This window comes from Tamandua tetradactyla, chromosome 13 (genome assembly GCF_023851605.1).
Source record: "Tamandua tetradactyla isolate mTamTet1 chromosome 13, mTamTet1.pri, whole genome shotgun sequence".
In the NCBI taxonomy this organism is placed as follows: Eukaryota; Metazoa; Chordata; class Mammalia; order Pilosa; family Myrmecophagidae; genus Tamandua; species Tamandua tetradactyla.
In genome coordinates this window covers 22,607,484-22,632,884 of record NC_135339.1, presented here as the reverse complement: position 1 = coordinate 22,632,884, position 25,401 = coordinate 22,607,484, and the positions used below count along the sequence as shown (strand labels likewise).

At 36.8% G+C, this 25,401-nt stretch overlaps 1 protein-coding gene across 2 annotated transcripts in view; it reads left to right on the top strand.

Moving 5' to 3' along the window:
- VCL (vinculin) overlaps positions 1-25,401 on the top strand; it is a 106,973-nt gene that overhangs the window by 43,423 nt on the left and 38,149 nt on the right. For both annotated transcript variants that reach the window (XM_077124863.1, XM_077124862.1), the window contains exons 3-6: positions 16,814-16,964; positions 17,341-17,449; positions 19,368-19,490; positions 21,647-21,807. In XM_077124863.1, coding sequence (XP_076980978.1) covers positions 16,814-16,964; positions 17,341-17,449; positions 19,368-19,490; positions 21,647-21,807 — 544 coding nt within the window. The remainder of the gene's footprint in view (positions 1-16,813; positions 16,965-17,340; positions 17,450-19,367; positions 19,491-21,646; positions 21,808-25,401) is intronic.

Genomic DNA, 25,401 nt, shown 5'->3' with positions numbered 1-25,401 from the left:
ATGTCATGACTTGAAAAAACAGAACTCTTGGTCTATAGATAGATTTATACCTAAACCACCCAATATATATTTAAAGAATTTTCAAGGAAAGATATGAAATTGAGTATTTTAGACATTCTCAGAATTTTAGGCTCTTAAAATCAGGTAATAGACTATTTGTGTGACTGGCAATTAAGGGCATGTTAGAATATTGGAGAATGGGTCATATCAGTTAAAAGTTATATATTTGAATAGTAACTTGGATTGATTCACTAGCTTAGGCTATTTTTGAAACATATTGTAATGTCTAGGCCTATTGAATAAAAGAATGTATCTAAAATACTATGTTTTTTTTTCAGGGTGCACTATTGCTACATGATTGCCATTAACCATATTTCCTAAGGAATTATCTTGCTTTAATCCTTAAATTGTGTCGGTTGGCACAATTACAGTGTATACTTTCACTATTTTACCACCATTGATATTCCTGTACAAAAAAGGAATTTGAAAAGGATCAAAACATGCTAACACTTAATTTAGATCTCTTTTGACCTAAAGTAATAGTGTCTTATATTTTAGATACCGGCTCTTATACTTAGCTTTTTCTTTGCTTATGAGCTTAAACATTCAAAATAATTTGTGATGAAATTAATATCTTTAAACTCTCTTGTGAGTGAAAGTGCCCAGGATGTCTTTATTTAGAATTCTTTGATCATACCACTCAAAGCATTTGACTTGTCTGAGGCTAACGTGTGTTTCTAATGTTTTGTTTTGTTTTTTTAACTCAAGTTTTTTTGTGATCCTTTCCATTGCTATTATAAAAGATACTTGGGTATGTGGGTGGTTCAGTGGTAGAAAACTTGCCTTTCATGTGGGGGACCTGGTTTGATTTCCGGGCTATGGCCCCCTCCCCCCAAGAAAAAAGATACTTGTACCTTAGTGTGGGTGACCAAGTTTTTGTGAGATAATAATTCACGTCTGCCAACTGCCTTGGTACATTTTTGACCTGCAAGCACATTGAACTTTAAATAGTTCACCTTTGGACTTAATACATTAAACATAGTTTCATAGACTTTCTCAAACAAAATGGTCTGGGAAGTTATGAATCTTCTTGATATTTAAAACTGAGTCACTCTATTCTAAACAGTTCGTCAGGAATTTAACCCTTGGTTTACTTTATATACGCTTCATATTATGAAATAAAACTTTAAACGTGTAACACTTTGCTTTCCCGTGTCTAGAGAGTAATTCAAATCACAGGACTGAAAGGAACTCAAGGGACCAAGAGAACTCCCATTTATTGAGTACCTATTTTCATTTTCTCCTGTAATTCTGACAACAGAATTTACAGATAAGATGACTGAGGTTTGACAAATTTAACTCACCGATGGTCACTTAGCTAGTAATTGGCAGGAAAGGTTTTTTGTTGGTGGTCTCATAGCCTCCAAGTCCTGCTATTTCCACAGTCCAACCTTCCAGGAAGTCGTCTTGTCTATCCCTTGCTCTCCAGACAGTACTAACTGTTAAGGACAGTTTGGCTGGGTACAGAATTCTGGGCTGGAAGTATTTCTCTTTTAGGATCTTGAATATATCATACCACTGCCTTCTCGCCTTCAGGGTGCTGGTTGAGTAGTCTGAACTCAGCCTTTTATGATTTCCCTTGTATGTAGTAGATTGTTTTTCTCTTGCCGCTTTCAGGATTTTCTGCTTCTCTTCAACATTTGACAGACTGATTATTATGTGCCTTGGGAAAGGCCTGTTTGGATTTATTCTGTTTGGAGTTCTTTGGGCTTCTTTGACTTGTTTATTTATGTCCTTTATGAGGGTTGGGAAGTTTTCCCCCATTATATCCTCAACTAACCTTCCTAGCCCTTTACTCCTCTCTTCTCCTTCTGGGACACCAGTGATTCTTTTATTTGTGCCCTTTGTTTGGTCTATCATTTCTCCGAGTTCCCATTCAATTTTTTCCATCTGTTTTGCCATTTGCTGTTTTATGTCTTTGAAGTCAATTATCCTGTCCTCTGTATCATTTATTCTTTCTTCTCTCTCTTCAAATCTGGTGTTGTGTGCCTTTAGTATGTTTCTTATTTGGCCAACAGTCTTTCATTTCTTTGATTTCTGCTATTTTTCTATTTATTCTTTCAAATTCCTCTTTGTGCTCTTCTACTGTCTTCTTGATAACCTTTATGTCATTTGTTATCCCACTTATTTTATTAAGTAGAGTTTATGAATATCTTTGATTAGTTGTTCCAGTGTCTGTGTCTCCTCTGTTGTTTTAATTTGCTCATTAGGCAGGGCTCTATCTGTCTGAATTGTGATATGCTTAGTGATTTTCTGCCATCTTCATGGCATGTAAATATCTTTTTAAAAAACTTTTTTTTGCTTGGGCAGGCACTAGGAATTGAACCTGGGTCTCCAGCATGTCAGGTGAGAACTCTGTCTACTGAGCTACCGTGGCCTGCCCTCATGTAAATATCTTGATTGATTTACTTTGGGAGTTGATTCTCTCTGTAGTCTAAGGCCTTGTGTTTGCCAGTTGGTTGTACAGCAGGGAGCAGGGCACAGGGTGGGACACTCAGTATGGTGATTTGTTTTGACCAGCCCACACCAGGGCAGATATGGGGTGCAGGTTGGGGATGTTACGCTGATGCTTGTGAATGTGGGTGCCCAGCGGCCAGGGAGGATATAGCTGTGCAGGCGCACCGGTCTGGGGGCGTAACCCTGGTGTGGGCTGGTCTAAGGCATGTATGTGGTCCTTTGTGCACATGCATAGAACTGTGGCAGCAGGTCTGCATTATGCCTTCATGGATTGGGGGTCGATGTGACCCGGCTGCGCAGGTCGACCCTTTCTCAGAGCTGGGAAGTGAGGCTGAATGATGTGATTGGGGGGCCCATGTGCATGCATAGGCCTTGGAGTGCCATAAAGGGATGCGCTGAGCTCAGGGAGGATGGGTGGGGGGTAGGGGTAGTTTTCTTATACTTGTCCTTGCCAGTTTTTGTATCAAGTTTTTTTTTAGCTTCATAAATTAAGGTCTGCTGACTAGTCCCTGAAACAGTTTCCTTAAGATAAACTGTTCTTGAAAGTTTGGTAAAACTTTTGCATTTGAAACTGTGTGGGTCTGTTGCTTTTGGAGAAGGAGAGTTGATTACTCATTTAGGGTTTTTTTGTTGTTGTCTAATTCAGGTTTTAAAATTTCATTTTGAGTAAACTTTGGTAATCTGATGATTTTCCAGGAAACTATCCATTTTCTATAAGTTCTTAAATTTATTTGTACAAAATTCATAGCAATCTATTAATATTTTTCATCTCTGTTGATCTCTAGTAGCATCATCTTTTTTGTTCTAGTATTATTTCTGACTTCTGTTTTTTATTTTCACTAACGTTAGAGGCTTATCTGTTTGTAAGCTTTTTTCTGCCAGAGATCTACTTCATATTTTTTTTCTTTCTTTCTTTCTTTCTTTTTTTTTTTTGGCATGGGTAGGCACTGGGAATTGAATCAGGGTCTCTGGCATGGCAGGTGAGAACTCTGCCACTGAGCCACTGTCACATCACCCTCTACTTCACGTTTTTGCTCTCAGATTTAGTTTCCTTCTTTTACTTTCTTCATTTCATTTTTGTGGTTTTTATTTCTGCTTTATCTGAATACTTAAAAAAATTTTTTTCAGTCTTTGTTCAGTCTTATTTTTAAATAAGTGTATTTTAGGCTCTTAATTTTCCTCTAAGTTCTACTACATTTTTGGATACAGCTATAGGTACTTTGATGTCATTCAGCCCTTAGATCTTATAATTTTGATTATGAATTCCTCTAATTGTATGTATAGTTTAGGAGTGCAGACCTCTTTTTATCATATTTTCATTGTTGTATTTCTAACTTAATTGCATTGGACTCAAAAGACATGGTGTATATCAATTTTTTGAAATGTGAAACTTCTTTCGTAACTTAGTAAGTGATCCGTTTTGGTGAGCGTACTATGTGTGCTTGAAAAGAAAGTATATTCTTTTTAGTTTGGTATAGTGTGTGATTTATATCCATGAAACCAACCTATAAATACTGATCAAATCTTTGATAGCCTTACTGTTTTGTCTGTTTGAACTATCAATTTATGATTGAAATATGATGAAATCTCCCACCGTGATTGAGATATGCTAAAATCTCCCATGAGAACTATAGATTTGTCAGTTTTCTTCATAATTATCAGTATTTACTTTTTTTCAAAACAATTTTGTTAGGTGGTTACAAGTTGGTGATTCTCCTGGGTCCTAATTTTGTTATTATTTTTGGTATATATTACTCTTTTTAAAAGTGACTTGATTTTTGCTATCCTGTTCTTGACTTGTATCTGCAGACTTTGTTCTTTTAACAACACCCTAATTTTTGGTGGTTTTCTTCTGAAGGAAAAATATCCTTTTAGGGTGTCTATTTTTATGTCATTCGGTTTTTAGGTATCCACAGCTCTAACCTGTTCATTATATTCTGCTGTAGAACAGTGAATTGCCAACTCTTTTCATCATGAGGACCTTCAAATAATAACAGTGAGAGTTTTTATTATTAGTTGACTAAGGAATGCCTAAGAACAAAAAGATATAATTATATATCTATTTTTTTTTTTTTTGGTTGGGGGGGGTTAAAGTGCAGGGGCCAGGAATTGAACCCAAGTTTCCTGAATGGCAGGTGAAAATTCTACCACTGAACTATCCTCGCATCCCCTTAATACATTTAATAATGTTTTAAAAGAAATTATTTTATTGATAGCATCCACATACATTTAAAAATTTTCTTTTTTTTCTTTCTTTTTTTTTAATATTTTTATTGAGAAATCTTCACACACACATAGTCAGTCCATGCATGGCGTACAATCAGTGGCTTACAATATCATCATGTAGTTGTGTGTTCATTACCATGATAGTTTTAGAGCATTTGAGTCACACCAGAAAAGAAATAAAAAAGAAAAAACTCGTACAACCCATGCCCCTTACCCCTCCCTCTCATTGATCACCAATATTTCAGTTTACCCAATTTTTTACTCTTTATCCCCCCCTATTATTAATTTTTTAACCTTACCTTTTTTACTTATCTGTCTATACCTTGGATAAAAGGAGCATCAGACAGAGGCAAGGTTTCACAATCACATAGTGATATTGTAAAAGCTATATCGTTATACAGTCATTTTCAAGAATCAAGGCTACTGGAACTCAGCTCACCAGTTCCATCCACTTTAATACACCATAAACTAAAAAGGGATATCTATGTAATACATAAGAATAACCTCCAGGATAACCTCTTGACATTGTTTGAAATCTCTCAGCCACTGACACTTTATTTTGTCTCATTTGTCTCTTCCCCCTTTTGATCAAGAAGACTTTTTCAATCCCATAATGCCAGGTCCTGGCTCATCCTGGAATTTCTAGGCTTAGCTTCTCTTTTGCGGTAATGAGCTTCATAGGGGCAAACTCCAAGATCAAGGGCTCAACCTATTGAATTGTTTGTCCCCACTGCTTGTGAGAATATCAGGAATTCCCCAAATGGGAAAATTTGCACATTTCCTCCTTTCTCCCCAGTCACCCAAGGGGACTTTACAAATACATTTTGTTCTCTGCTCAGATTTTCCTGGGATGTATCGGCATCACACTAACTTGTACAAACTAACAAGATCTCACGCCCTTTTCAAGATTTCATGCACTTATGGTGTTGAACAAAACTGACCATACAAGTTAAATTGGTAGCAGAGTTCTTGATTGAATTTTACAGGTTCAGAATCTCTTCTCCCTGTACCGATGCCAGATTTAAATAGGGGATGATGAAATGGGGAGAAAGAATATGACTTGTTATTCAGGCTTTAAAAGATTAGAAGATTGGAACTCATACTTTATGTTTTAAATAAGCTAGGACTTGAGGAGAATATCACTTGGGCAGCAGTAACACTTCTAATCTTTCTGTTCCCTACCTGCTGCTTCCCTTTCAGTGATGGCAGCTCCCTCGAGTCAGGTAGAATCCTAAATTTTATTTGAAGGGGACGCCAGAACTGGCTGCACGTCTTCCTGTTTTCATGTGACATAAGAGCTTAGTGAGCCTGTGAGTTGTGTGTGTGCATGTGTGTAGATTTCATTATCTCAGTATACATATACTAGCAAAGAAGGGTTTAGTCTTACTCTTTTTTTTTTTTTGAAGGGGTGGACATGGGCAGGCTCTGGGAATCAAACCCGGGTCTCCGGCATGGCAGATGAGAATTCTACCACTGAGTTGCCATTATACCACCCTGGTATTACCCTTAAAGGGTTTTGAATGTTCTCAGTATGACTCATTCTGGTTTTTAATATTAGTTTTGGGTGAGCACTTGCAGTGTTCTGTATTATCACTGTTGGCCTTAATAGAATGAGAAGGCCACTCTGTATTTTGTTGTAGTTTTGGAGAGTTGGGAAAGGAATAATTCATGACTGAGACCTGTAGGATCTCTAAATGTAGGAGCAAGTGGTTGGAACAGCATGTTTTAATGTTATCACATAGTGTACACCCTGGCGGGTTAGTGCTGTGTACTTGTGATTTGCACTAGATTAAAGCTTGTCATTGTACTCTGTGTTCCTGACTCACTCCTAAAAACTGTATCTATGCTCGTGGCCTTCACTCAGGTTTCTAGATGACTCATGGCTAAGGATCCTTGACCTTTCTCCAAATGGCAACTCCAGGAGCAAAGCATAGTAGCTGCGTCTGAGATGTCACAGAAGGAGTCTGTGTCTGCCGTTTTAAAGCCATTTGTGGTAAATGGTTAGAATATAAAAGAAAAAATTATTTCCACATTTCTGTTTTGAAATGCTCACGTGTATCATCTTTATTGTTATTATTTTTTTTACCATATATACATAAGCAAAAAAGATCTCTGGAGGGAATTAGTTGATTATAGAATCAGTGCTTCCTATTTGAGGGGTGCCAGAACGGCCTAATTAGTGGCTGTAGATGTCTGAAATTTCACTGGAGTTCATTCCTCTGGTTAGCAATTTTAAAACTTAAATACCTAGGGAAGGGAGGATTTTTGAGGCCTCGGCTGCCATTTTCACTTAAGTACAAATTTATTAGTAATTTGATTGAGGGTAGGTTCTAATAAGCGGGAAATCTGAGAGCGTTTGAGATCCTTCCAGCTCCCTGACCTCTCACACAGAGGTCATAATTGCAAAGGGCTTGGATTTTAATATTAGTTTCAAATGAGGCTATTTATATAGTTACAGAGAAAAAGAGGGAGTCCTAAAAGATGTTTATCAAGGAATTTAAATTATTGTAGCTACTTAACCAAACCACCATGTTTGTGACAGTTTTGCCATTACTTCATTTGTAAATATGATGGGTTTCTCAAACTTGGAAATCATCTGGGCCCTTTTTTAACTTTTTGTTGTATATTATAACCTACATACAAAGCAAAGAAAGAAAGAAAAAAGCAGTAGTTTTCAAAGCATTCTTCAACAGGTAGTTACAGAACTGTAACTGTAGTTACAGAACAGATCCCGGAGTTTGTTATGGGCTCCTATACGATCCGCTCATATTTTTTCTTCTAGCTGTTCCAGAATATAGGAAGCTAGAAGGCATAAATATTTTTTATCATCACAATTGACTTTTTTCTTTTTTTGTGAAGAAATAACATATATACAATAAGCAATAGCTTTCAAAGCACAGCACAATTAGTTGTAGAACATATTTCAGAGTTTGACATGGGTTGCAATTCCACAATTTTAGGTTTTTACTTCCAGCTGCTCTAAGATACTGGAGACTAAAAGAGATATCAATTTAATGATTCAGCATTCATATTCATTTGTTAAATCCTATTTTCTCTGTATAACTCTACCATCACCTTTGATTTTTCTATCCCTTTTTTAGGGGTGTTTGGGCTATGGCCATTCTGACTTTTTCATATTGGAAGTGACTGTCAATAATATGGGGTAGGGAGATGAAACTATCTGATACTCTGGAGAGGCTGGGCTCTCTAGGTTTCAGGGGTTAACTGGTCCAGGGACCCATCTGGAGGTTGTAGGTTTCTGGAAAGTTTCCGAGTGCATGGAACCCTTGTGGACTCATATATTGCTCTAGGTGTTCTTTAGAATTGGCATTGTGGTCCTGGTTTGGGGTTGGCAGGTTATGATAGTAGCAGTGTCTAACTGAAGCTTGCCTAAGAGTGACCTCCAGAGTAGCCTCTTGACTCTATTTGAATTCTCTCAGCCACTGATACCTTATTTGTTACTTTTCCCTGCTTTTGGTCAGGATGGCATTGTTTGTCCCACAGTGCCAGGGCCAGGCTCATCCCTCTCTGGACCCTTTTTGATCTGTGAGAGAACCTGCCCACAAGACAAGGAAAGGTTTCAATAAGGGTTAAGAAGAGAGCTGGAAAAGCTCTCACACTCGATTTTGCCAGCCAAATAATTAGGCCAGGACCAACTAGGTGGGAATGGCGTGCTGGAGGTGCTGGGGGCAGTGGATGTAGTGAGGAAGACATTACTGATCTGCTGATCATGTTCTTTTCTTTCTTTCTGCCAGTGTCCTTCCCATCTCCCAAGTGAGGTCAGTGCTTTGTGTGACTGCGTATGCTTGTGGCCTCACCAGCTCTCTCTGTTTTTCTAAAGCATAGGCGTCAGGATGTAAATACCTGCTTCCCTGGGTGTGCTCTGGGGTAATCTGCCTTCCATGAAATCAAATTTTCAGCGGTTCTGCTTCATAGCACTTCAGTGTTTAGCAAACAGAATGCATTTTGTGACAGTATTTATTACCTAAATGGCTGTACTGTCTAAATGTCTGAGATCAGGTTTTATTAAAACAGTGAATTTGATTGAGTATGAATTCCAGCTCCCCACAAACATATTTTGGGAGATGACTGTGGAAGTTTACCTTGTTGAGTGTATCAATGGGCTTTAAATTATTATGCAATATATGTCTAAATAGACCTGTCAGACCACGTCTCTTTGTATTATGTTGCCCAAAGCTTTCTCTCCTTTCCATGATAAACCAGTGTGCCGGGATAGGATGACCAATTTTTGCAGAGGCAGAGTGAGATTGCTTGGCTTCTTGGTGAGTGAGTTATTTGTACTTTGTGATGGTAGATTGCCCTCCCTGCTACAACCAGGCCTGTTGCAAATGCATGATATTTTTCACAAAAGGGACTCACGTGTTTTGTTTGTATGTTTGTAAGTCTGTGTGTGTGTGTGTGTGTGTGTGTGTATGTGTGTAGAGTGAGAGAGAGAGAGAGAGAGAGAGAGAGAGAGAGAGAGATTTATTCCATTGAAAAATGACTCAAATAAATGTTGTAAAGAATATCATCTTTATAAGCAGTGCTTCTGAGGGCAAGAAGGTGCTGTCTTCACCTTCTTAATCATAAGTTTCCTAATCTCCCCAGGTAAAGCATGACTACCCTCTTCTTATGCCTCCTCAGCATGCGCTGTACATACTTCTAAATTTAATTTGTATTTGTTTGTTTACATGTCTGTCTCCTCCTACCAAGGTGATAACCTCTTAAAGATAGGAACTTTTATTTCAATCCTTCTATTTCTAGGATATATATAGTACATAATAGGTACTTGTACTACTTTGAAGTGATGTATGTATCCTAGAAAAGCCATATTTTAATCTTAATCCCATTCTGTAAAGGCAGCCACTTCGTCTAATCCCTATTCAGTATTGTGTTTTGAAATTATAATTAGATCATCTCCTTGAAGATGTGATTTAATCAAGAGTGGTTGTTAAGCTGGATTAGGTAGAGGCATGTCTCCACCCATTTGGGTGGGTCTTGATTAGTTTACTGGAATCCTATGAAAGAGGAAACATTTTGGAGAATGAGAGACATAGCCATGAGAAGCAGAGTCCACCAGCCAGCTACCTTTGGAGATGAAGAAGGAAAATGCCTCCTGGGGAGCTTCATGAAACAGGAAGCCAGGAGAGGAAGTTAGCAGTTGAAGCCATGCTCACGTGCCCTTCCAGATGAGAGAGAAACCCTGAACTTTACTGGCCTTCTTGAAGCAAGGTGTCTTTCCCTGGATGCCTTTGATTGACAATTCTATAGACTTGTTTTAATTGAGACGTTTTCTTGGTCTTAGAACTGTAAACTAGCAATTTATTAAATATTTAAAAGCATTCCATTTCTGGTATATTGCATTCCGGCAGCTAGCAAACTAGAACAGTACTTAATATGTTAGATGAATAAATATATGAAATAATTCAACTAGATCAGTAACACTTGTGTGTGCAATCAAGAAGAATGTTTAAAAATGACTTGGCGGAACTTTGAGTAGGGCTTGAGAGAACCTTTTGAGTAGCGCATGAGATTTTATAAGTTTGTCCGGAGTGATGCCCCAATAAATCTCAGAGTGATTTGAACAGTGAATAAAAAAGTATTTGTAAAGTCCCCTTGGGGGAATGGCGAGAAAGGGGAAAAACTCAACTTGCCCAAGTGGAAAATTCCTGATATTCTCACAAGCAGTGGGGACAACCGAAGCAATAGGCTGAGCCTCCAATCTTGGGGGTTGTTCATATGAAACTTAACCTCGCAAAGAATAGGCTAAGCCTACTTAAAATTAGGCCTAAGAGTCACCCCTAAGAGAACCTCTTTTGTTCCTCAGACGTGGCCTCTCTCTCCAGCCAACACAACAAGCAAACTCACCACTCTCCCCCTCTCTATATGAGACATGACTCCCAGGGGTGTGGACCTTCCTGGCAACGTGGGCCAGAAATCCTAGAATGAGCTGGGACTCATCATCAAGGGATTGAGAGAACCTTCTTGACCAAAAGGGAGAAGAGCAAAATGAGACAAAATAAAGTGTCAATGGCTGAGAGATCCCAAACAGAATCGAGAGGTTATCCTGGAGGTATTCTTATGCATTAAATAGATATCACCTTGTTAGTCAAGATGTAATGGAGAGGCTGGAGGGAACTGCCTGAAAATGTAGAGCTGTGTTCCAGTAGCCATGTTTCTTGAAGATGATTGTATAATGATATAGCTTTCATAATGTGACTGTGTGATTGTGAAAACCTTGTGTCTGATGCTACTTTTATCTACCTTATCAACAGATGAGTAAAATATACGGAATAAAAATAAATAATAGGGGGAACAAATGTTAAAATAAATTGAGTAGATTGAAATGCTAGTGATCAGTGAAAGGGAGGGGTAAGGGGTATGGTATGTATGAATTTTTTTCTGTTTTTGTTTTATTTCTTTTTCTGAGTTGATGCAAATGTTCTAAGAAATGATCATGATGATGAATATACAACTATGTGATGATATTGTGGTTCAATTATATATCAAGAATGGAATGATCATATGGTAAGAATGTTCGCATTTGTATGTTGTTATGTTTAAAAAAAAATAAATAAAAAAGATTTAACTGTAGGTCTTCAGACCCCAGAACTAGTGTTCTTTCTGTTTCTTTCTGATGCCTTCCCTGCTTCTCTATGTGGTGAATTAAAATGAGACCTTGACATGCTCTTGACTATGGCTAAGTTATTTGCATATTAAAACAAAACAAACTTAAAAAAAAATGACTTGGCAATTTTTTGTAATCTATTTTTCTTAAGTAAAATATTCAGCATAAACCTAAACTTCTTCATTAATTATAAGTGAAAACAGTATAATGTTAAGTGAATTGCAGGATCTAAAAGTGCATGTGTGATACAAACTTTTTTTAACTTTTTTATTGTATAGTATAACAAATAAACAAAACAAAGAAAGAAAAAAGCGGTAGTTTTCAGAGCACTCTACAACAACTGGTTATGGGCCAGATCTCAGAATTTGTCATGGGCTACTGTACCATCCTCTCAGATTTTTTCCTTCTAGCTGCACCGGAATATAGGTGGCTAGAAGGAATAAATATTTTTTTTTTATCATCACAATCGACTTTTTTCCCTTTTTTTTTGTGAAAAATAACATATATACAAAAAAGCAATATATTTCAAAGCACACCACAGCAATTAGTTGTAGAACAGATTTCAGAGTTTGGTATGGATTATGATTCCACAATTTTAGGTTTTTACTTCTAGCTGCTCTAAGATACTGGAGACTAAAAGATATCAATTTAATGTTCAGCAGTCATATTCATTTGTTAAATCCTGCCTTCTCCGTATAACTCCACCATCACCTTTGATCTTTTTGTCCTACTTTTTAGGGGTATTTGGGCTATGGCCATTCTAACTTTTTCACTGTGGAAGGGGCTGTCAATAATATGGGGTAGGGATATAGAACTATCTGATGTTCTGGAGAGGCTGGCCCCTCTAGGTTTCAAGACTTAAGCGATCCAGGGACCCATCTTAAATGCCATTACATTTTAGTGTACAGATCAGATATCTTACTGTAGAAAAAAATGGTGCAGTATCTGTTTTGGCCATATCATTTAACCACACAAGGGGACCATGAGTGAAGGAACAATATGATTTCTGCAAAACTTGTCCATTTCATCTTTTTTTTCATCTTTCTTTTCCCTGTGATGGTTATTTCTATTATTTGTTTTTAGGTTTTTTTTTTTGTTTTTCCCAAATTTGAAAACCTTATACAATAATTGGGTAGACATTCTGAGATGCTTATATTTATGTGCTATGATTTCATCAGGGTTCATGATCCCTGGAAATAAAATCATGCTTGTGACACTTTAATAATTTTCTTTAACTCTTTAAAGTTAACGATTTCTGTAGGCCAGGTGAAATCATGATTTTGCCTCTATTTGCTGAAAATTCATTCATTTATTCAACAAATATTTACTGAGCATTTATTGTATGTCAGCCTTTTGAACTCTGAACACATTAATGAACAAGATAGACAAACTCCTTGGCCTTTCTGAAATTACATACTTGTGGGAAAATGAACAAGCTAAAGGAGAGCATGTGATACATCCCAGGACAGCACATGGGGAAGCATCTATAGATGTGGGAGATAAGTAATGGTTTCCTGAAGGAAGAGGCACTTAAAAGCATAGTCTAAGAGAGTAAGTAGGAGCTAGCCAAGCAAAAGAAGGGAGAAAGGGAGCTGTTTCATTTACAGGGAATACTTGTATTAAAAAAAAACCTTGAAGCAAGAAGTTGGTGATCTTCACCTAATGGTCTTCAATGAATGGTTGGCTGTCTCTAAAGTACTATGAAATATTTCTTTTGAACATTTTAAAGTTTTTATTTAAATTTCTTTTGTTGTAAATTTAAATAATTGCAAAGCATGTATTTTATGCCATGTTGTATTTTATGTACATGTCTTAATGTATGTGCATGTAAACTTAGCTATAATTTTAGCTCATTTCATTTATGGAAAACACTTCTTTTGCAAAGCCATTCCTCATTGTCTGACTAGTCAGCCAAGTCAGATTTATTTATTTATTTTTTACTTCATTTTAAAAAAGACCTTACTTTAGTCCCTCAATTATCTTTTAAATAAGATATTTAAATAAGAAAAGGTCTTTTATATTTACTCACAGTTACCATTTCCAGTGCTCTTTATTCTTTTGTATAAGTCCATATTCCATCTGGTTTCATTTTCTTTCTTCCTAAAGGAATTCTTTTAACATTTCTTATAGTGCAGGTCTGCTAGTGATTAATAACAGCTTTTGTATGTCTGAAAAAAGAATCTTTATTTTGCCTTCATTCTTGAAATATATTTTCATTGGCTATGGAATTTTAATTTGACAAATTTTTTTCTTTCAGAGCTTTGAAGATATTGCTGCGCTGTCTTCTGGCTTATATTGTTTCCAATGAAGTTTGCTGCTATTTTTATCTTTCTTCTGTATATAGGGTGTAATTTTTCTCTGGCTGCTGAAGATTTTCTCATTGTTGGTGTTGAGTAATTTGAATATGATGTGGCTTGGTGCACTTCTCCTGATATTTTTTATGCTTGGGATCTGGAGTTCTATAGTTTTCGTTACACTTGAACAAATTTTGGCCATTACTTCTTCGAATATGTTTTTCATCCCCCTCCCCCTTTACTGTCTTTTAAGGACTCTAGTTGCCCATATGTTAAACTGCTTAGAGTTGTCCCACAGCTCACTGACGGGAGTATTAAATTAGTAGAGTCACTTTGGAAACAATTTGGCGTTGCGTGGTAAAATTGAATATATGCATTTTCTGTAATCTGGAATTTCCACTACAGGATGTGCAACCTAAACTCTGTGTGTGTATACTGGAAGCCAGTACAAGAATGTTGATAGCAGTATTGTTCATATTAACACCAATAAAACAAATAACTTAGGACACCTTTAATGTCTAACCAGGAGTAGAATGGGTAAGTAAATTGTGCTGTATCTGTGCAGTGGGAGACAACACGGTCGCTGTTCTCACCACATGATAGATCTCAAAACCATAATAGTAAACAAAAGAACAGTGGCAGAAACCTACAATATGATTCCACTTCTTTAAAGTTCTTATACAGGCAAAACGAAATAGATGTTGTTTAGGTCTATATATACATAGGTAGTAAAAGTATAAAGTAAATCAAAAGAATAATTAGCATAAACTGTAGTTTAATGGTTACCTCTGGAGAATAGGGAGGAGGATTTGGTTAGGAGTGGGGTTTCTAAAGTACTTGGTAATGTTTTATTTCTGAAGCATGATTGTTGGATACATGGTATTTTGTTTGAACACAGTGTTCACACAGTTTTAATATGTCTAATTTTATTTTATAATTCATAAAAATATGTAACTATCCTCAGCCTCACAATAAGAGGAATACAAAATAAAGCTATATTGAGGGCGGGCCATGGTGGCTCAGCAGGCAGAGTTCTCACCTGCCATGCTGGAGACTCGGGTTTGATTTCTTATACCTGTCCATGTGAAAAAAAAAACCAAACAGTATATTGAGATACTAGTTTGGTCTGTCATGGTGAAGATACCAATTTGATTACACATGTGAGGGACAGGTACTTTGCTGGTGGGAATGTAAATTAATATAATGCTGTGGAGGGCAATACAGCAACGTTTGTCAGAGTTACAGCTGTTCTTGCTGTTGACTCAGCAATTCCATTTCTAGAATGTAACTTACAGATATACTCATATTCAAGGTGAAATGGTGTGTGTGTATATATATATATATATATGTCTATTATAGGTAATTCTGTGCAACAGGCTAATAAATTATGGACTTATGGACTATTATGTAACTATTAAAAGAATGAGAAGACCCCTTATGTACTATTATTAGAATATCTTCAAGTTAAATGAAGTGAAAAAAGCAGAATGTAGAGATTGTGCATAATATTTTATTTGTGTAAAAAAAAGGGTGAAACATATAGATTTGTTTCTGTATGCATAAAATACCTTTTTGAAGACTATAAAAGACACTCTTAACATTGATGGTGTGTGGGATGGAATTTGAATGTCTGGGAAATAATAGAGAGAAAGAGACTTTTCACTACATGCCCTTTTATTTTTATATATTTGACTATGTTTGTGTAATATATATCACTACACATATAATTTAAAAGTAAATTAGAATTTTTTTGTAGATTAGAATTTTAGTTTAAAAATTAGAAAGGAAAACAATCATTTAAGACACTAAGCAAATACCACATCAGTGAGATTTTGCTCTTTACTTAGATAAATAGTTGAACAAATAAATACATTTTAGTAGTGCAAGAGGAATAAGGAGACTAGTTGTAGTTTGAGTTCCTCTTTTAATTGTATTAAACACCACCACCTACAAACTCTTGGCTGGTGTGGTGGTCTATATTAAACTCAAATTCAGTTATTAATGTTAATGACCTTTTAATTAATAAGATAGTTTTATAGGACTGTTGTCAAACAGTCCAGTGGATTTTTCAAATAAATCCATTTAGCTAGATGAATGAGGATTTATGCATTACCTCATACTTTTTCCCTTGTGTTACCTCCTATTCCTCATTTGGTTATTAAATTCCATTTAATATAATGCTTTGGCATTTCATTTCCAGATGTTAAATCTGAAAATACTGTCAAAGATTCCAGTTCCTTGGGCCATATTGTTTCTTTAGTGCTTTTTTTTAAAGTTGTGAAATATAGCATATATTAAAAAAAAAAGCAATAAATTTCCAAGTACATTTTTTTGGGGGCGGGGGGAGTGCATGGTCTGGGAATTGAACCAAGTATATTTTAACAAGTAGTTATTAGAACAAATTTTAAAGTTTGGTATGGGTTACAGTTCCATGACTTTTCATTTTTACTTCTAGTTGCTCCAAGACACTGGAGCCCAAAATATCAATATAATGATTCAGCAGTCATACTCATTTGTTAAATCCTACCTTCTCTGTATAACTCCACCATCACCTTTGATTTTTCTCTCACTCTTCAGGGGTATTTGGGCTATACCCCATTCTAACTTTTTCATATTGGAAGGGGGTGTTGATAATATGGGATAGGGAGATGGAACTAGTTGATGTTCTGGAGAGGCTAGCCCCTCTGCATTTCAGGACTTATCTGGTCCAGGGACCCATCTGGAGACTCTAGGTTTCTGGAAAGTTACCCTAGTGCATGGAACCTTTTATAATGCCCTAAATATTCTTTAGGATTGTATGCCATGTCTTTTAAAGGCAGTGCTTATACAGTAGGGACGAGTAAGGAAACCAAAGAGTTGCAGATAAATAGCAATTTAAAACAAAAGATGCCAAACATTTTCTTATTATTTCTTGTTGCCAGGAAAGATCAAAGAACAGGGGCTTAGTTCATTGAATGAATGAATGAATGAGGAAATGTGCTGCTCTTAATCTATACATTTTAAAATTCAGAAATTTGGGTTCTATTATCAGTTTGTCTTGGCAGTTTCCCATGAAGGGAAAAAATGTGAATTACGAATTTTTCAGTACCATAACCTATTTTTCTGTTTGGTGTCTGCCAGTGAGTTAACTCCATGTTCCTCTCTGTAGGGTTGAAAATGCTTGCACCAAGCTTGTCCAGGCAGCCCAGATGCTTCAGACAGACCCATATTCAGTACCAGCTCGGGATTATTTAATTGATGGATCAAGGGGCATCCTCTCTGGCACATCAGACCTGCTCCTCACCTTCGATGAAGCTGAGGTAGGCACCTGAGGACTCTGCAGACCTTCTGAAAGCTGAACGTGAGCCTGATTACCTTGAGCAGGTGCTGAAGGACTTCCAGGTCTTCTCTAGGTCCCTCCCAAAAAATATTTACAGAGTAGATCCCTTTGCTTCTTTGCTTCTTATTTCCTAATAAAATATGACTATGATTTTTATCACGCATCCATTTTTCATGAGAAATGACTGAACTAATTACAGACCTTCCCCAGTAAAAGGCTTTGTCTTACGGATAATAATGGAGTGTTGATGCTTGTTCATTCAACATAGAAAATGTTGAATGGCTACATACCTGCATTACCCTGTTTCTTATTCATTGTCCATTCACTTGGCTGAATACTCTGAAATATATTTTCAGGTGCGCAAAATTATTAGAGTCTGCAAAGGAATTTTGGAATACCTCACGGTGGCAGAGGTGGTGGAGACTATGGAGGATTTGGTCACATACACGAAGAATCTTGGACCAGGTCAGTCACTTCCAGTTTTTATAATGAATTTTTTATGGATTATCCATGTTTGATTAAGGAGAAAGGGGTACTCCCTGTACGCATGCACCCCTACTTTTTGCAGAAGGTGTAGGTAGTGATGTGTTGGGCTTCCAGGTATGTTTCCATTCTGCTGACGAGCTTGCACTGTGCCTCTACTGAAGAGATGTTGTTGCCCCTGAAAACTGAGACTGCTTTCTAAAAATCCTGGCCCTGTCTAGTGAATTAAATGAAACATCGCAAATGTTGCTGGAGAATGTAGGAAATACTTTTCTATTACTGGAATGCTGAAGGCCACCCTGATTTCTGACCTCTTCATTTTACATTACACAGTGTTCCTTCAATGTCTGCCAGCTGGCCTAGAGCTCTTTATAACCTCTTAGCTTGCTAATTATCCCGCCTACCATTATGGATTCTTGCCCTAGCCCAAGGCTGCTTAAGGAAATCAGACCTAGAAGGAGAGGACAGCTATTGCAGTGAAGTCTCACTTTGAAATTATTATTTAGGCATCCGGAAATTAAATATTCAAAATAAGTGAACAGATACCAGCTTTTCATATTTTAGACATATAATGTGAACTTGCAGGTCCTTAAAGAGACTGAGATGTCTTTTACTGAAATTCGTATTATATTAGATGCTTAACTTGCCAGCATTAAAGGTCACATTCCACCTTATAAAAGTTTTTTTTTTTTTTAACATGGGCAGGCACCGGGAATTGAACCCGGGTCCTCGGGCATGGCAGGCAAGCACTCTTACCTGCTGAGCCACCATGGCCCGCCCTTATAAAACTCTTTTGACAGAATTTTTTTAAGTGAGAGTGTTTTACTTAAGTGGAATATCTTAAGTGAAATGCTGATTTTTAAATTGACAGTATTTTCACGAGGTTCCTGTGAAACCATTTTGTAAACCTATGAGAGTTAAGAATTTCTATGAGCCGTTGTTGAAGACCACAGAGAAATGACTTTCTTGGATAAATTTAGAGCATTACTCTTTAAACTTTCTTATAGCACTGGAAAAAAAAATGTTTTCCCCAAGTGATATCTTATATAAAATTCCAATATACAAAAGACAAAAATAGAACTAGTCTGGATTAAGCAGTGGCAGCCCCACCTTTTCCACCTCCCTTTGGTACCCTTTGGTGGTCTATGAGACAACTTAAGAATTCCTGGGAGTGATTGAGAATCAAATCTTTAGACAATCACATAGCACCTTTGAATAATAGCCAAAACAAACAAAAAGTGCTGGCAGGCTGATTCCAAAATACCAGATGCTTTCAAGCACTGTTATCACTATTATTATTTTTATAAATTTCTATTTGTTTCTAATTATAAAAGTAGTACATGCTTATTTTGGACAAGCTGGAAAGTACAGAAAAAATAAAAAGATGAAATGGAACATATCCTTGTAATTCTTGACTTTTTTCCAGCCACCGGATTCTTAGGACTAGGCTCGCGTGAGATTCTTACATAGCCAGGCACAGGGGCCAGACATACAGCATTAGATCTGTACATATGGGAGGCTTTCAAAATATTTTTCTCCTGACTATGGATTTATTTTTTATGAACAAGATGCATTTCTTTATTTTTTTATTTGTGAATATATTTGTGTCATACATGTGGAAACTATATTTATTGATTTACATCTAATAAGTTATTTCTATTGCATAAACATTTCCATACTATTTTTTTTCCATACTATTTTAATGATTAAAAATGCATTCAGCCCTAATTGTCCTGAAAAATTCTATATTATATTCTCTATGCTAGAGTTGCAATAGTGACTGTTTAAGTCGACAATCAGTTTGGACTTTCCTAGTAATTCATAATAGATACATGCTGAGAAAGCCTGAATCCTGAGTTGTTTCCTGTTTACCCTGCACACTTTGCTCCTTGTGTACCAGGAATGACTAAGATGGCCAAGATGATTGATGAGAGGCAGCAGGAGTTGACTCACCAGGAGCACCGAGTGATGCTGGTCAACTCGATGAACACCGTGAAAGAGTTGCTCCCAGTCCTCATTTCAGGTATTTCCTCTCTGTACTTCATTTTACAGAAAAAAAAGGTTACCATGTTTTAAACTGTGAGCTTTTCTTTTGCTGCTTCTTTGCACGTCCTTCAGCCTGACTTGACTGATTGGGTATGACGTGATGCTTGTAGCTGGTCGGCTGAGAACTTGTCTTCCTCTTCTCTGATGCTCTCTTTCTCCTGCTCTTTGTTTGAAACTGCCCTTTCTGGGGCCTAGGTTCATTTTCCTCTAACAGGCTGTTTTGCTGGGAGCTGGAACTTCCTCTAGAAACTCTTGTCTTAGATGAATGGATGTTGACACCTTTATTTGTGTTAGGGAAAAGCAATTAGGAGCTGGAATGAATATTCTAGGACACTATGTGATGAAGAAGTGAACCTACAGCCCTTTCAGTGTTGTGTTAACACTGTTTTTCCTGAAAGACACTTACCTGTTCTCTACGTTTATGAATGGATCAGTTCTGCAGTCACCAGCTGGGGTCACCTTCCCCTTAGGCAGAGCCCAGAAATGCAAATGCAGTTGCTGTCCCCCACCCCCTTTTTAAAAAATATTTTTATTGATAAAAACCATACAAACACATTCTTAACATACAAACATTCCATACATGTACAATCAGTGACTCACAGTATCATCCCATAGTTGCATATTCATCACCATGATCATTTCTTAGTACATTTGCATCACTCCAGAAAAAGAAATAAAAAGAAAAAAGAAGAAACTCATACATACCATACCTCTTATCATTCCCTCTCATTGACCAGTAGTATTTTCATCTACCCAATATATTTTAACCTTTTCCCCTATTATTTGTTTATATATATTTTTATCCATATTTTTTACTCATCTGTCCATACCCTAGATAACATCAGACACAAGGTTTTCAGTCACACAGTCACATTGTAAGAGCTATATATATCATTATACTATCTTCTTCATGAAACAAGGCTACTGGAACACAGCTCTACAGTTTTAGGTACTTCCCTTTAGCACTCAGATATACCCTAAACTGAAAAGGGATATCTGTATAATGTATAAGAATAGCCTCCAGGATAACCTGTCGACTCTGTTTGAAATCTCTCAGCCACTGACACTTTATTTTTTCTCATTTATCTCTTCCCCCTTTTGGTCAAGAAGGTTTTCTCAACCCCTTGATGCCAGATCCCAGCTCATCCCAGGATTTCTGTCCCATGTCGCCAGGGAGATTTACACTCCTGGGAATCATGTCCCATGTAGGGGGCGGGAGGGCAGTAAGTTTACTTGCTGTGTCGGCTTAGAGAGAGAGGAGTGGCTGCTCTCTTAATCAACAAAAGGGAATTGCTCTTACTAAATGGCTAGTATATGCCAGACATCTCATGGTTTACATATAAGTTATTTTAGTCAAGTGGTGGGTCGCTTTATTTTCCAAATCTTTTGGAGACATGTCACTACCTGCTTTGGTATTTTAGATAGTAGCTGAAAAACGAAATTTGGATGTAAGAGTTCAGAAAGCTCTTATATGAACCAAAAAAAAAATATTATAAATAGAATCGTATGATCTTGGTAGGAAATGTGTTTTGAGGCCACCTGCTCTATGAGGCAGAAGGGTTGTTGGGAAGTGGGTTTCCTCCAATCTGGATAACTCACTAAAGTATTAGTTTTAACTGTTGTGTGAAAAGATACTCTTTTTCTCTACTCTTCTGTATTATTTTCTTTCTTTCAATTTTGGAAGTTAGAAAATTACTGCAACCTGTTGAGAGAAATCCTGGAAGATAAACCCTGCACTTTTGGATCTTCCACTGGAATTGGGGATAGCAGGATATTCTAGTCATAAACCATGTCTAGAGGTTTGCATTGGATGGGGCCATTGGTAGGGCCAGGATGATAACTGATTTGGAAAGAGATGAGATATTTTGTTATTCTACACCATCAGTGAGTGTGTGTCCAATTGGTACCCTAATCGTGTTGTGTGATATTTTGTACCTTAGAGTTTTCTTTATAGTGAGAGTTGTTGCTAATGGAACAATATCGGCAAACTTGCAGTGTTTGTTTTATATATTCTTTTTATGATCTTAGAAGTCCAAAGCATGTGTTTAAAGTTTGGAGCATCTCGTATGGATAATGTTATTCAACAGGATTAAATTCCAAGCTTAATTTCTGATCTTTGATTTATTTTTACAGCTATGAAGATTTTTGTAACAACTAAAAACTCAAAAAACCAAGGAATAGAGGAAGCTCTGAAAAATCGCAATTTTACTGTAGAAAAGATGAGTGCTGAAATTAACGAGATCATTCGTGTATTACAACTCACTTCTTGGGATGAAGATGCCTGGGCCAGCAAGGTAAAGTGTCATTTGGACGGGACATAAGCAAAACTCTGAATTTTCCCCTTCTAGGGATTTTAATGTCACCTAACTTACATCTTATCTTATAATTGTGTATAGGATAAGACCACTCAGATATTAAGAAAGTAATTTCTTCTTCACTTTTATTTCATGGGTAACTTGCTGCCTTTGCAAGTTTCCTTTCTTACCAAGGTGGAAAAAATACTCACGTGGGGTGATTGTTGGTTGGAGTCTGAGAAGTGTAGCTTTCCTTCAGGCTGGAGTCACGCTGGTGGGGCTAGTGGAGGAATCCCGGTGTGGTTGCACATGCCCCTTTGAAAGGGCCCTGGGTGAGGACGTCCTGGCAGTGGTTCACACGCTGCCTTTTATGTGGGTGGTTGTTGCCAAGGGACCAAGTAAGATACACATACTTCTGTGAGGCTGAACCATATGGAAAACTTTTCCTCAAGCAACCTTTGACCCAGAGAAATCTACAGAGGCCATTCTTGGCATTTCTATATGTGTCCTTTGATCATTCCATTTTCCTTAAGGAAAACATAATTAAAATATTAGGGTTCACATTTTGCAGTTAGAGTGATCCCTTTTCCCTTCCCCTAAGGGAAACTTAATTAAAATATTAGTTTTCACATTCATCAGTTAGTTTGAGGGGTCCCTTCTCCTTTTGTCTAGAATCTTTTCTTGGACTCCTGAGGTTTTGGTATTTTCCTTGTAGAGCTTGTCAGCAGTGGGTTTGTGTTGCTCCCTCTGTAGTGACTGAACAAAGCTTCCAGATCTGGGGGAATAGAGACATTTAGACTTAACAGTTTACTTGGAGGGACCCAAAATGGAGGCAGTGGTATGAACAGTCTCCAGGATCCAGCTTCCCCAAATATCCAAAAACTGTCTCAAGGGCCACCTATCCGGCTAGTAGCAGAGCAAAAGAGGGGATTTTGTAGTGTGATTCCATTGGGTGCTCAATAGGGCCATGTTTGTCCTCGAGGAAGCCTATAAGGTGAGGTCATAGCTGGATTTAAAATACCAGCACGGAAAGGTAATTTAAATATGCAGAATAAGTCACCTTATCTTAACTGTGGATTTGTTTACAGAAGCAATTTTCTCATTGATGTGAAGTTCTAAGACTGTATTTTAAATCTAGATGGTAAAAACCATTTTAAGTCTTTGATACTTAATTTTGCTTTTGCATACTTGACAATTTTCACTTTCCTTTTATGACTTCTTTATGCATCTTTTCTTTTTTGTTCTCTTGTGTGTTTTAAACTTTTTCTCACCTTTAGAAGGTAAGCTTTCTCTTGCCCTACAGTTTCGTTTTTGCTTAAAAAGAGAAAAAGCATGTCTTGTGAGGTTTTTTCTTTTGTGCTGTGTGCCATGCCTTATTCCGTGTGCCGGTGTGTAACACTGTGCTCGAATATGCGGCAGAATGTGATTGAATCAGGGACTCTGGGCTGTGCTGCGCAGTCTGTTTGACTCTGGCTCATATCGAACTATTCCTTTGGGGAAAACAAAAGGAAAGACATTACTCTGGGATATTATCTTTATTTTGTGGATGTTTTCATCTCTGAGCAGGCTCCTGAGAACTGTTTTGACCTGGTCAAGTCCACTGATTTCACTTGAGGGACAGGTTTCCCAGGGAGCTGGGAGGCCCCAGAGTTATCTGTGGGCCCTGCTCTTAGGAAATAACACCTTGAGTCGATGCCATTTCTGTACTTGCCTCTCCCACCAGTCTCCTTTTTGCAAAGCTTTAGAATTTTGCTTTTAGAGATCGGTCATTGAGATTTTAAGCCCATAATGAAAACGGATGGGGTAGAGAGCTTTGATGAGGCATCTATCCTTCACAATAATCATAGACTTCAAAATCAAAAAGAAAAAAGAAATTAGGCATATCTAAAGGTTTTTCTAACTTCAGTCAGTGTCTCGCTCGCTGCATGTTCTACTGCCTATTATGAAATCAGCTATAGTTCTCCACAATCGTACGTTTCCTAACCTAACCTCTTTTCTTATTTTCTCTGCTTTGTTATTAGCAGATGAGAAATAGTAATAAGGGAGAGCAGGCATTGTGACTTCAGTCTTCTTATATTTTCAGAGGGAAAGGTCATTATTTAGTCCAATACATTTTGTCAATAAGTGTTATGGAGCTTTATTTTGTTCAAGTGCCTGTGGGAGCTGCTTCTCTTAAAAAAAAAAAAGTGATTAATTGAGTTTTTCAGGACTAGGATTTAGCACTAAAGGGGATATGAGGGAAACAGACCTTGTCCTTACTGCTTACAGTCTTATAGCTGACCTGGGAGGAACCGGGTTGTTATGATACTCAAACTAACTTTGCTAGAAATGAAAGAAAGTAAAGTAAATTAGTGCAGCCAGAAGAAGTGCAAGTATATAATGACATCAGAGTAGGCAAGAAATTTCTCTTTTAACCTAATTTTCCTTTTGTTATACATTACCTAGTTAAAAACTCAAAATGGTATGTAAACCTACTACTTCTCTAATAAGTATTTTCTTTAAAAAGTATTACTAAAAATGATAAAACAATTAAAATGATATAAAAAGATATACATGACAAATCCTACTACCAACCCTTTCTCCATCTGTTCGGTTCCCTCCTCACTCTATGAGAATAACCATTTTTCTTAGTTACAAGAGCATTTAGAAAAAAAATTACCTTGTAAATGGAAGTTGGTAACTAGAAGTTTGGTTGTTTTCCAGTATAGTGGTGGAACATACCTTTAGTGCTCAGCTATAAGCCGAAAATTTATCAAAGACTTAGTGTTTTACTGTGACCATCGGGTTCCCATTCTAATGATGTATCTTTCATCTTCTCTCACCCCTACTAATAAGTAATTAACTCTGTCTAACCATACTTGTTTCATGCTTCCCCATTGGTGCAGTTTTCTTCTGGAAAGTGGTGGTTCTTCTAGAAAAGTGGGGGAAGAAAGTAAGTGGAAAAAATTATTGGTAAATCATATCTTACAGAATAAATTAAGATCTTGAAGAGATTAGCTGGTGATTTTAGCTTTTCTATTACATTAAAACTGCAGATTTTTAAGTGTAAAAGTAACTTTGGCTTTTGCTTTATTTTGAAAAAAAAAAATTGTCTCTTCCTTAAATCAATAATCAAATGACAGTGACCATTGAAATTTAATTTAGTATTTTTCCCAGGAGTATTAAATCAAAGAATATGTCAATTAAACAAAAGTCTAAATTTTTGTAAATTTAGTACTGTATATTTGCAGTTTTATATAAGTCTTGGTAATTTTTTTTGTATTTAAATTGCTTGTATTCCATGCTGAAAATTAAAGAGGAAGTCAGAAGGACTTGATAAGCTTTTCATTTCCAAGAATTTTTTTTTTTTTGTGGGGTCACATTTCATTCTTTTTTTTTTTAAACATCACAACATACAAACATGAACGTTCTTACCATATGATCATTCCATTCCCGGTATAATCAATAACTCCCAATACAATCACATAGTTGTATATTCATCGCCATGATCATTTCTTAGAACACTTGCATCAATTCAGAAAAAGAAATAAAAAGAAAAAAGGAAAAACTCATACATACCATACCCCTTACCCCTTCCTCTCATTGACTGCTAAT